The 12,332-nt window shown below is 34.4% G+C and overlaps 1 protein-coding gene and 1 non-coding gene across 2 annotated transcripts; both read left to right on the forward strand.

Moving 5' to 3' along the window:
• The first annotated feature begins 2,744 nt into the window (after positions 1–2,744).
• Positions 2,745–2,843, forward strand: LOC122586215. Its single transcript, XR_006321920.1, has one exon. It is a non-coding gene; the product is annotated as a small nucleolar RNA R24 (small nucleolar RNA).
• An 8,482-nt stretch (positions 2,844–11,325) lies between these two features.
• Positions 11,326–11,998, forward strand: LOC122586008 (ethylene-responsive transcription factor ERF021). The gene has a single exon (XM_043758125.1). The coding sequence runs from the start codon at positions 11,360–11,362 to the stop codon at positions 11,963–11,965; it is 606 nt and encodes a 201-aa protein (XP_043614060.1). The 5' UTR covers positions 11,326–11,359; the 3' UTR covers positions 11,966–11,998.
• Positions 11,999–12,332: the final 334 nt, after the last annotated feature.

Below are 12,332 nucleotides of genomic sequence, written 5' to 3' on the forward strand. Positions count from 1 at the left end.
GTTGGGCGCTTGGGCCTAAACTGAATAATCATAATATATTGCATTACATGTCAACATGAAAATTTGATACCCCATCCTTTTCAAAATAACGATCCGCCACTATTCTATTTTGGTTTGTTTCAAAATAAATATGATTTCTGAAAACAACATGGTAATTTAAATTTTTTACTGAAGCAGAATATCTTTAACACTATCTTTTCAACTATCTCGATTCGGATGCATCAACCAACGTGTGTGCAAAAACAAGAGTAAAACTTGCATTTAACTATTATCTAAGGCAATGATTTCTACATCTATTATATACACGGTGGACGGAAGGGGCAGTACACACTACACACTACACAATATCGAATTGCTTTAGTTTGAATGTAACTTGTTAAGAGTACCACCCCAAAAAACAGCAATAAAAAACTAACAATAAACATGCTGTTTTAACCTCATATTAATTATTACTTCCTGAACTAAATAGAGGTTACCAGCAACAGTAAAAACAATTACAAAATAGTTACAACTACACAAAGAAATCATCAATCAATATATTTCAAGAAATAAATAAACACATGTAAAATGAAAAAGTGAAGAAAAATAAAATAAATTGGACCCTAAGTTTTAATAACTCAAGAACCAGCTCCAAAATGAGAAGAAGAATAAAAAAAAGAGTAGGAAATGATAGGAAACTATCAAGAATCCTTACATATATTTTCATCATCGTCATTGAGCAAATCTTTATCGTCAATTCGTCATTAAACAAATCGCAAAAGTGGCGTTTCCGCTAACCATCTACCTTGCCGCATATGCTACCACCAATGACGAAACTTAGAGAGGTTTACATCCGGTCCTCATATTTTATACTCTACGACTAGTAGGTAAACTTAAATAGAGATGTCAGGACATCTCATGTCTATTTGAAGTTCCTCCTCTACCCACAACAAGTCAAAGTTGTGTAAGGATTATCTGGATGTATTTATATTTGATCAGATCATAATGTTAGACACGTCTCATAAAATTAGGGATGAAAACAGGCCAGATATGGGTCGGGTTTTAATAATCCGGACCCGGACCTGATTAAAATTTCCCGTCCCAAACCTGGACCCGGACTCGACGAGTCTCCGTTTATTTACTAACCATCGGGTAACGGGTTTTTTTACGGGTAATCGGGGATCTGTTATTATTAATGTCTTTTGAAATCTTCTTTTATTTTGTTATATAAAGACTTGTATCATAACATTTTGATTTTTAAAAAAAAAACAACTACCTGATTTTCTATTTTTATAACCTCCATCACTGAAACATAAATATCTAACTTCATGATTTTTTCTAGAAAGTATGGAACCATCTCTACGATTTAATTATAATAGCAATGTTAACTAAAATCACTGAACCGTTTATGTGAAATTAAAACTAAATTCATTATAGAGTTTCAAGCTTCATGGCTTTTATGTAGAAAATCATTTTCCTTTCTATAAATATTTATTTCATCTCTCTTAAACTAGTATGCATTTGGTAAGTTAGCATTTTATATCTATTCAGATAATTGGAAATAAACATATTAGTATGTAATATAATATATATGGGTCGGGTAAATGAAACCAAGTTTCATGTATACGGATTTTCATCTAAAACTATACCTGGACCCGAACTCGTATAAAAAAATAAAACTATCCCAATACCCAACCCTAGACCCGCTTACCCGAAACCAAACTTGGCCCAAAATTCTTGGGTTTTGGATTTCCCCATCGAGTACGGGTTTGTTTGCCATCCCTACATAAAATAGATGGTCTTCGTAATTTTCTTTACCAAGTATAACACAAAACACCCACGAGAAGTGTTTGGTATCCCAAATGCAAGATTGAATACCATTAATCTTAATTATATTATACGATTGAGAATTTAAACTGCTCAGTACAAGTCTTTGTTTATAAGCAACAACGTGTCAATTCCCAAAATATCAAATACTGTTTTGTGTAGCTCGACACTCGAATTTTCAACAACCAAAACTCGTGACTTAAACAACCATGGACCGTTGTTGGAAAGTATGAATTACAATACCCGGCCCAATTCCAAATAATGGGCCTGAAATAATATTAGTCCCAACCTACCCATTACTCATGTTTAGGGTTTCTCTCTCTCCCACTCTATATATTTCATCTTCGATCAATAAAACATGAGACAAAATTCACCTGCTAGCAGCAGCAGCCATCTTTATTTTTCATAGTGTAAGCCTTTTCAGTTACAACTTGTTTATGTTCTTTTGTATATACGATATTATATATGTATAACAGAAACAGTATTAATAATGATGATTATAGATGGAAAAGATGGGCTCTATTAATCGAGTCAACAGCAGGCGTCTATTTATTGGCGACTTGACTGCCGCTTAGAGCCTATATTCAATTCCATTCCGGTTTTAAGACCCATGAAAAATAAATCACTTTTTTTCATGACACAATATATCGGATAAATTATTATTGCTTTAATTTTTTTTTTTTTATAAAAAAAATGAAGAAGAAAAGGCATACTAGAAACAGGAGCTATGTTAAAAATGATAAAAACAAGCTGCCTTTTGCACGGTGCCGATATAATACATTTGCTACTTATCACGATTGGAGCAAAATGTTTCTTTTATATATTTTTCTTCAAATTACAAGTAGCTATATGTATATGTATATATAATATTTTATTCTTTTTCTAATATTATATTTACATTTGTGTACAATTGGAAATTCAAAGAAAGAATGGATAAATGTGCAGTGATGAGAAAGCTAACATGTAAGAAAAGTATTTAACTTTGTGTTGAATATTTTTCTATGAAATATTCTTGTTACGCTTGGCTTCTGAGCATACCCTATTTAGACATTCGTATTAATCGATCAATAAAATAAGAATCCGAGCACATCGCACTTTACATCTTAATCCATGAGTTATAGACCATTCAAGTGGAAAATGGAAATGGAAAGGATAATTAATTTAATTAGAGAGTGGAGAGGGTAATGAATATTGAACGCAAACTCTGCCTAATGAGCTCAAAGACGTAGCCACGCGTGTCTCTATATGTATTCAAATCACAAACTTGATAGACAACATATTGATATATTTAGGAAAATGATTAATCTAACTTAATTGGTGTGTAAAATCTTAAAAATTTTACATGTGGATTTCAATAATTCTCTTTTTTAATCTTGTTTCTTGATTTTTTCACATGTCACCATCTTATAATTAGACATATTTTTAAATATACCAATTAGGTTGATTTTTCATTATGGTATTTATGTCCAAAGTTAAAACTCCATTAAGTGCTGTGATTCCAATCATTCCATATGGGTTTTATGATTCAATAAATTTCTGTTCCTTTTTACCATGTTAGCATAGTATAGGGCTTCATAAAGCGGTCATTCTATAATCAAAAGGGTTTGTTAGTTGTTTAACATACTTGGGGATCAGAGGCATCGAAAATCGAGAAAGAAGATACATCGTACATACACTTGATATTGCTTTATTTTTTAAGGAGTCTTTGTGAGCTTGCAATTCGTATCCTCTTTTTATTAAGAGCAAAGGTACGGTGTCGATTTGTCAAATTTTTGGCAAAAATACATCCAATCAAGGCTTCATGTGGCCAAACAAAAAATAAATCAAATTTAACCAAAAGTTACCAAAATAGTGGGTGTAGTGGACTAAAAATTCATTTAAATAATAATTTTTTTTCCTCCTCCCTAATTTTTATCACCCATCTAATTTTTCTCCATTTTGATCTATCTATATACATCTATGTATATATATATTGCCACCGCCCTATCCTCTACTATTTTGGATTTCTTTTTTGTTCACAGCCTACCCAACCGATAACTCTTTTCTTTTTCTTGTCTGTCGATGCTTCTGTTTTCTTTCTTTGCCAAACTCCACACAACCACCATTACATTTGTTATATATATATATATATATATATATATATAGGGAAAGGTGAAAGTGGTGCTATCACACCTAAGTTGGATGAAATCCTCCTCACATAATAATTTTTTAATCCATAAATATATAATGAATAAATAATGGGCCCCCTTATTTTTTATGGATTAAAAAATTGAGATTTCACCCAACTTAGGTATGTGACAGCACCACCTTCACTTTTCCCATATATGACGTTGAAGATGATGATGGTGCAACAAAAAAGAGTCAAATTCCACACAACCCCCAAAGGAGTAGTTGCTATATTTTCGCCGGAAAATGAAGTTGTCGTCGGAAAGCATGCCCGTCGGAAAAGGGAAGAAGGAAGGAAAAAAGATTTGGTATATATATATATATATGTTTTTGATTTTTTTGACGCTGTTTACGTCGATCGATGCACACCCAACGTTCACTTGCATCAGCCAAATGTGGCCGATTGAATGTGTCGATGAGCAGAGCCAATAGTTGCCGATGAAGAGGTTGTAGTGTTGCCGATGGACTTGCTGATCCATTTTGCCGACTACACCCTTGCTCCTTATAGTCTACATAGTGTCCCCCTTTCTAATCTTTAAATCTTGTTAAATCATAGTATGGCGTGACCTTGACTAGTGTTGGCATTGAAGTTGTTTTGGTAATTAGTTCTTAACATATCCTTAGAGGAAAAAAAGCGTTGATTGGGAATATTCTTGAAGCATACGTCTCACGCGTTGTGTAGATTTTAGCAAACTCATTTTGCAGCCATGTTTTGATGTTTCTGAACCTTTGCTATAATGTTTTATTACAACAAATATGGGTTTGTAACATAATCATTAATCACATCATATTTGATATGTAATTATTTTATGTTTATAATTATCATTGCTACTTATTTTATGTTTGTAGTTATTTCACATTACTCATTTTTAATTTACAAAATTTATTCTTTTTCTTAAATTACTATATTACACCACTTGTTAACACAACTAATTGTCACGTCACCATCATTAACGCTGCATCATACGGTTGTCTAGTACATGTTAAAGTACTATCGACTAATACAACGGGGGTGCTTGGTTGGGGATATTGGGAGGTAAGGAATGCTAATGATTATCATTAATGATGTTTGGTTTGTTATACAATGAGTAATCATTACCCAAAACTGGTCTCTTTCCAATGACCTACCTCGGGCTCACCGTGGGATCCAATATGAATCTGACAAAAAACTGGTCCCCTGTGATTAGAACCTTTGAAATAGACCCTCCCAATGGAAAGCTGCCACTTTATCTCTCGATGGAAGGATCATGCTCATCCGCTCCGTGCTTGACAGCCTCCCAACCTACTACTTCTCTCTGTACAAGGCCCCGGTAAGTGTTTTATCCAAACTTGAATCTATTCGTCGTGCTTTCTTTTGGGGGTGGGGGGTACTGTTTCTAGAAAAAAAATACCTTGGGTTTCTTGGGACTTGATTGCACCTGTTGACATGGGTGGTTTGGGTTTGGGCTGTTTACACACAAAAAATCTTTCCTTGCTTGCAAAGTGGTGATGGCGCTTCCGCAAAGATCCCAACTATCTGTGGGGACGTGTCATCTCCGCCATTCATTCTTTAAAAAGGAAATGCACCCCGCTACCTCTTAAAAACAATCTTGTGGGAGTTTAGAAGGCAATTGCCAATCTAAACTCCCACTTAACCACCTTTGATGTTTCTTTGGAGAACTTGATCACAGGTAACATTGGAAATGGCAAGGCTATTCGATTCTAGCACGACACTTGGACTGGATACAAACCACTATACCTTTCTTTCCCTGACCTCTATGCTCTGGAAAAACAAAAAGGGTGCTCGATTAGTGATAGATGCACTGGTCGACACGGTCGTTTCTCACAATGGGAGTGGCACTGGTCAAGACCTCCAAGTTCCAGCACCGAGCTGCAACAACTTCAACTCCTACTTTCCCAGCTTTGGAATTACAATCTCTCAAGCTCAGAAGATACCTGGTCATGGAATCTCGACCCAAGTAAACATTTCACGACCAAATCTTTAAGAAACAAGCTTCTGAACGCTGTCACCAGCCCAACAAATTGGAACTTCCTTTGGACTAAAATGGCCCCCATAAAAGTCAATGTGATGTGCTGGCGTATGGAGTTAAATAGGCTCCCAACTCGCGACTGCTTACAACGGAGGAATATCCAAATTGCTTTAGCCATGTGCTCCCTCTGCAACAAACACTTGGAAACAGTGAGCCACCTCTTCATCCACTGCCAATTCACAAGGTCACTTTGGGCAATGCTCGTCACCTGGTGTAGACTCCCTAAAACAAACCCATCAACGATCAGGGAGCTTCTGAACTCACATAAAGACCCTCATGTCAATCCCAATACGAGTTCTTTCGTCAATCTTGTCATCCTCACCTTTTGCTGGATCACATGGAAGACCAGAAACGAGAGTGTTTTCTCTGAAAAAACCCCTAACCTGCGATACGCTTTCAAAGAACTTAAGACGCTCAGCTTCGATTGGCTCACCAACAGATCCCCGAAACATCAAATTGAGTGGTCAAACTGGTGTTGTTTCAACTTGTTCTAATGTGCTTCCACGTTATACTTGCTTGTTTTACTTCATGCTATTTCTTTGTTTTTGTACTCTAGCTTCTCACTAGCCTTCATTCTTAATAAAAGCTCGAATGTTCAAAAAAATTACCCAAAACTATATAATACATCATTACTCAATAAATTGAAGGTAATAAAACTAGCTAATCGATACCCCACTAAATGACTATATTTATAACCTCCTCCCACATTCATACGGTTACTTCATTTTTTATTTGTTATATAAAACACACGTGTATATATATTATAATTAAAATTATATAAAATGGATATAAATATAATATGACTTATATATATATACATATATTAAATATTCAATAATTCCATCAAAAATAACTAAATACAAAATATACTTTGTAATCAAGAAGTTATACGTTAACAATTTATATATATTTTTTTAACAAAAAGATAATTTTTCTATGATGCATTTGATTGATATTTTTATAAACCAAACAACATCAATTATAAATGATATACCAAGGAATACTTAATGTATTCCTTAATATTTTCTTTCCTTTCTCGTTGTTATTCCTTAACTTAAATCAAGCACCCTGAAAGTTTGAACCTCTACTTCAACACACACTTAAATATGACCACCGGCTTTTGTGCAAATTATTCTCTATTTGCAAAGAATCCAAATTCCAAACCTGTCTATTCCATAATAGTAGACTTTTGGCCCACGTGTTCAATCTTTCCGAAATAAGATTATATAGTTCTGTCATTTAAACCACTATAAAACCTCATTAGTGCCGACGCATAGAAGAATACATACTTAATGTTAATTTATAGAAACTTTAAAATTATTTTAATTGGTTTTCTGCAAGAAGGATGACCAATAGACCCTTATAAATTGACATGCTACTTGTATATCCATTATCAAAAGTGAATGTCATATATCTAAGAGTGTGAACCCTTTAAGGGCCCCTTTTGTAATTTCCAGATGTTCAAAACAACTTGAATCTAGACAATTGCTTTATGTTTAAAAAAACTAAAGCACCGTCAAAAATATGAGAACGAACCCCACTAAATCTAAAAATGCGAACACAAATATAGATAGAAATTCATTAAAATTGAACATTTCATCTGAAGATTCAAAAGTGTTTGGTTGGTACATACGTATCTCATATGACTGATTCTTTATGAGAGTATTTATAAATTTTAAGGGTGGGGTAAAGTTAAATATAAACTTTAGATTAAAAATCAATGCTCAAGATTTAATAATCGATTTTATATCTTAATATTTGATTTTAATTCAAAGGTCAAGATCGTTTTAACTTTACCCCTTAAGTTGAGATAACTTAGGATTCTCTACCCAAATTTTAATTACAAAGATTTTCTATTTTGTGTATGTTAGGCATCTCCCAATTAGGTGTAATACCACGACGTCAGTGGCACGACCGTGGGGGTGTTCTTGGAGGAGGGCGTCATGGGAAAACGGGTTGATGTGGTAAAGTGGAGACAAAGCATTCTCAATCTCAATCTCAATCATAAGGAAAAAAAAAAAAAATTCTTCTTTTTTTTTTTTTTTTTTTTCCCTATATGTAATAATTCCTATGCTTGATTTGGAGAATTCTTATACTTGATTTATTTATTTGGGAAAAATTAAATGTTACACTTTCATAAATGATAAAAAATCGAAAGTTGCTAACAATAATACTATCTATTTTAGATAATTCATATATTCGTTTTTCTAGTTTTAAGACTTCATACAAAGTTAGCTGCTAGTTTAAGCAAATAACCCCAATGTTGTATTAGCTCACCCATCGTGAAGTTCAAATGCATAACATGAAGTTGATACGTTGGTATTGTGATTTATCTTTTACCTTTGAGTTTGTACTAAGTAATGCTTTCAAAACCGATCATCATCGCGTCCTATTTCTCCAACATTAATCTAATCGTTCTATAGTAGTAGACACCCGTTTGATAGGTTCGTATCATATTAGGAAGATTTTCGATAGACGGCGCACTTGGATTTGGGTTCTCCAAGCTAGCCACCATTATTGTCGGCAAATGAGAATGCACAAAATCTACGTCGCAAACTAGCAATTGAGCTCTAAACCTGCTCTAACAAAGATTGTTAGGATAACATTTTGCTAGCCTACGCATCTTCATCAAGTCTAATCATATATATAAAGCTTATATGAGATTCCATTCTAATATCAAATGGTGATAGTCTGATAGAGCGAGTAACCTTGAAAGTTTATATGCTGGTGTTGAAAACTTGAAATCACTCTTTTCAATATGAGATTGAGTTTCACAAACATAACTATAATATATAACTTCATTTATACCACATTTTTAAAGGTAAAATGGTGAGTGCGGTTCAAATGAAACTCGATTTCTTGATCTATCCTTGTCGATACTTTAATTCAATGAATTATCCAAACAAATGGTCGATTTGTGTTGTATTGCATTTATTGTAATTTGCAAACAATTCGATTAGTCACTCTGGTTCTGAGAGGAGCATAATAGAGGTATATATATGCATTAGTGAGAAAATTATGTTGCTAAGGTTGCATTGACGTATACCATATACATATACATATACATATAGGAAATCGATTTATAATCTATATTACCTGTATTCATATGTAAATGCTTATCACATAAACCTTAGAGAAAATCGCGACAATAGCCAATTTTTTGTTGCGATCGTACCAAAATAGTCAAGGTTTTTCGGATGATCACAAAATAGCCAACAAAATCGCAATAAAAAACGGGAAATCGCAACAAAAAATGCCAAAATCGCAACAAAAAATGGAAATCACAACAAAAAACGCGAAATCACAAGTTGCAATTCGCAACAAAAAACCGAGTCAAAGTCAAACTGTTGCGAACTGCAAACTGCGAGTTGCGATTTTGCTTTTTTGTTGCGATTTCCATTTTTTGTTGCGATTTTGGCATTTTTTGTTGCCATTTTGGCATTTTTTGTTGTGATTTCGCGTTTTTTGTTGCGATTTTCATTTTTTGTTGGCTATTTTGTGATAATCCGAAAAACCTTAGCTGTTTTGGTACAATCGCAACGAAAATTGGCTATTGTCGTGATTTTCTATAAACCTTACCCCCATACATTAGCATAAGATTACTTTGGCTACAATTAAACAACTTCAATATAGTATACTTGTAATAAAAGAATCTAAATTTATTGTCTTCTGATAATAAATATCTAAATTAAACAAGTATAAGATACAGTACAAAACGTTTTGATTATAAACATAAAGAACGAGTATTGAGAAAGTGACGAGGCAATTCAAGAGAAAATGACTGGATTATATATGGGAGCTTACTAACATCCAGCTGTTCTCTACAAAAACAAACTAATTATCAAAATGGATAATTAATGTTCATTTTCAAAGCTCTCATCATAGTTTCCATTCCCATTTGAACCTTTGACTTTGTTCACGTAGTCAAACCAAACCATGATGGCAAAATCAACTATATGCCTCCATGACCATCTTAACACTCGGCATGCACAAGACATCACCCCAAGGGATGACCAAATTTCTCGTCCCGATTACGATACCAGAAAGTGATGTCAAATTTCAACTGAGACCGGAACCCATGTCGACTTTTGGTAGTTTATGGGATCAATATAGGGAAAATTCTAGAAAATGACGGTACCTTATCGGTCCCGCAAATCCATATGAAACTGGGATTGGTATCATGTTTTGGTGATTGTTCGGGAGGCATTAGTTTAACAATAATCTAACCTATTAATAAATCAACTTAGGAAATTCATGTAGGGGTGAACATTGATCGGTAATACAAGCGTTTGGTTCTTGCCAATGATGACTAGTTCAACTGGTCAGAGGCATCCCAGGTTTTATCCAAGGTCTTGAGTTCGATCTATAGGGATGACAAGTCTTCAGGTTTTTTCCTCCAATTACTTGTAACGGCTTATGGTCAACATCTCGTTGTCTAGGGTACTTACAAGGCTTTACCATTATACGGTTAGGTTTCCCTGATGTCGCATACCGACTGAATGTTCGGCAAAAAAAAAAGCTTTTGGTTCTTGTTTTCCTTTATAGTTCACTAGTTCAGGTTCGATTTGAGTTTAGGGTATTAGTTAATTCAAGTCAATATACTATAATAATGTTGATAATTACATTCATTTAATAGGAAACCAAAATCAAACCACAAAGTTCGTTTTTCTAATATCCGTTGGTTCTTTGTTTGGTTCGATTGGTTGATTGGTGCATATTTTGTCGTCGGTTGATTGGTGAAGTACACTTGTATTAAAAAAAATTCACCTCATTTTACATGTTACTTTTTATTTACTTGTTTGAGCCGATAACACATAACCAAGATATACACTTTCATAAGCAAACCACACGATATCGAGTGCAGCCCGAAGCATGAACAACAATTAGTATAAAGTGAACATGAATAACTTGTACTAGAGAGGAATATTCGTTCAATACGTATTAAAAAAAAAATGCAGGTTTTGGTCCTAGGAAAAGATACAGTGGACCCAAGAACAAGGATAGACCACCTCAAGGGAAACCGTGTTTTAGAAATAGGAAAAACATATCTCTGTCTTCCATATTCAAAGTGCATCATTTCATTAATAAATATGGTTAATTGCTAAGATTCCATGACCAAATGTATTATAAAAAAACTAAACACAAACACACACGAGTGAAGGGACACATGTCAGAACTCTCAATGGTCCAAACCAAGTCTGCTTGTCTTGAAGCAAAGATTATGCTTCAAAAACTTTTTAAAAAAATCTAGTAATGATTCTTGGAAGAAGATTGTAACTACTTGGAAGCTCCCATAAAAAACTTAAATTATATATAAATGACTTGCATTATATCCACAACTGTATTACTATAAATACATGCCTGGATTGCATTTGCAAAACTATTCTAAGCAAAACTATTTAAGAATGAACAAAAACGGTCATCGTACCACAAGTGGAGGTGGTACTTCTTCAGCTTACACTGGTGTCCGCAAGAGGAAATGGGGCAAATGGGTGTCTGAGATTCGTGAGCCTGGGAAGAGTTCCCGGATTTGGCTTGGGAGCTTTGAGACACCTGAAATGGCTGCATCTGCCTATGATGCGGCGGCATTTTACTTAAGGGGTGATTTAGCCAGGCTCAATTTCCCAGAAAGGGTGAACGAGCTCCCAAGGCCAGCTAGCTCAAGTGCAGAATGCATACGCATGGCGGCTCAAGAAGCAGCCTTGCAGCTCAGGCCTGCCATGCATGAATATGAGCAAGAGAAGGGTGGGTCAAGCTCAAGCCACACAGTGCCTACAAACATCGGACTTTCACCTAGCCAAATTCAAGCTATAAATGATTCTCCACTTGATTCCCCGAAATTGTGGATGGAATTGACTGATGCTCTTATGGCAGATCAAAGAATGTATTTTTCTAACGCTAGTAACTCTGATCATATGGGTGACTGGGAAGAGATACCAGACTATTCCCTATGGGATGCTTAGGTAACAAAACATTAAACCAATTTATTAGGAAGAGGTCACCATAACATTTATTTCTCTTACAGATGCATAATATATTGTTGCATATAGATTTTTCATTTGCCAAACACTATTTTCTATAAAAAAAAAACCCAAAACTGGTCAAACTTATTAAAAGTGATTACTTTTAAAGTTTAAAAAACACGACTTTTTGCCACAGATTTTTGGGTAGCGAAAAGATCTTTTAGGGTGTCATAGTTATTTATAAATTATGATTAGTAGTCGGAGTGTTAACATGAATAAAGCCTAAGGTCCAAAAGGCTACTTTTGACCTTCGGTGTGGCCTGATAATAAAAAATGATCAGCATGATTATTTTGGCAGTGTTTGGGA

This window comes from Erigeron canadensis, chromosome 1, assembly GCF_010389155.1.
Source record: "Erigeron canadensis isolate Cc75 chromosome 1, C_canadensis_v1, whole genome shotgun sequence".
NCBI classification, from domain to species: Eukaryota; Viridiplantae; Streptophyta; class Magnoliopsida; order Asterales; family Asteraceae; genus Erigeron; species Erigeron canadensis.

What these genes read in the sequence shown, in the direction of transcription:
- LOC122586008 (XM_043758125.1), top strand. Translation starts at nt 11,360, where the DNA reads ATGCCTGGATTGCATTTGCAAAACTATTCTAAGCAAAACTATTTAAGA.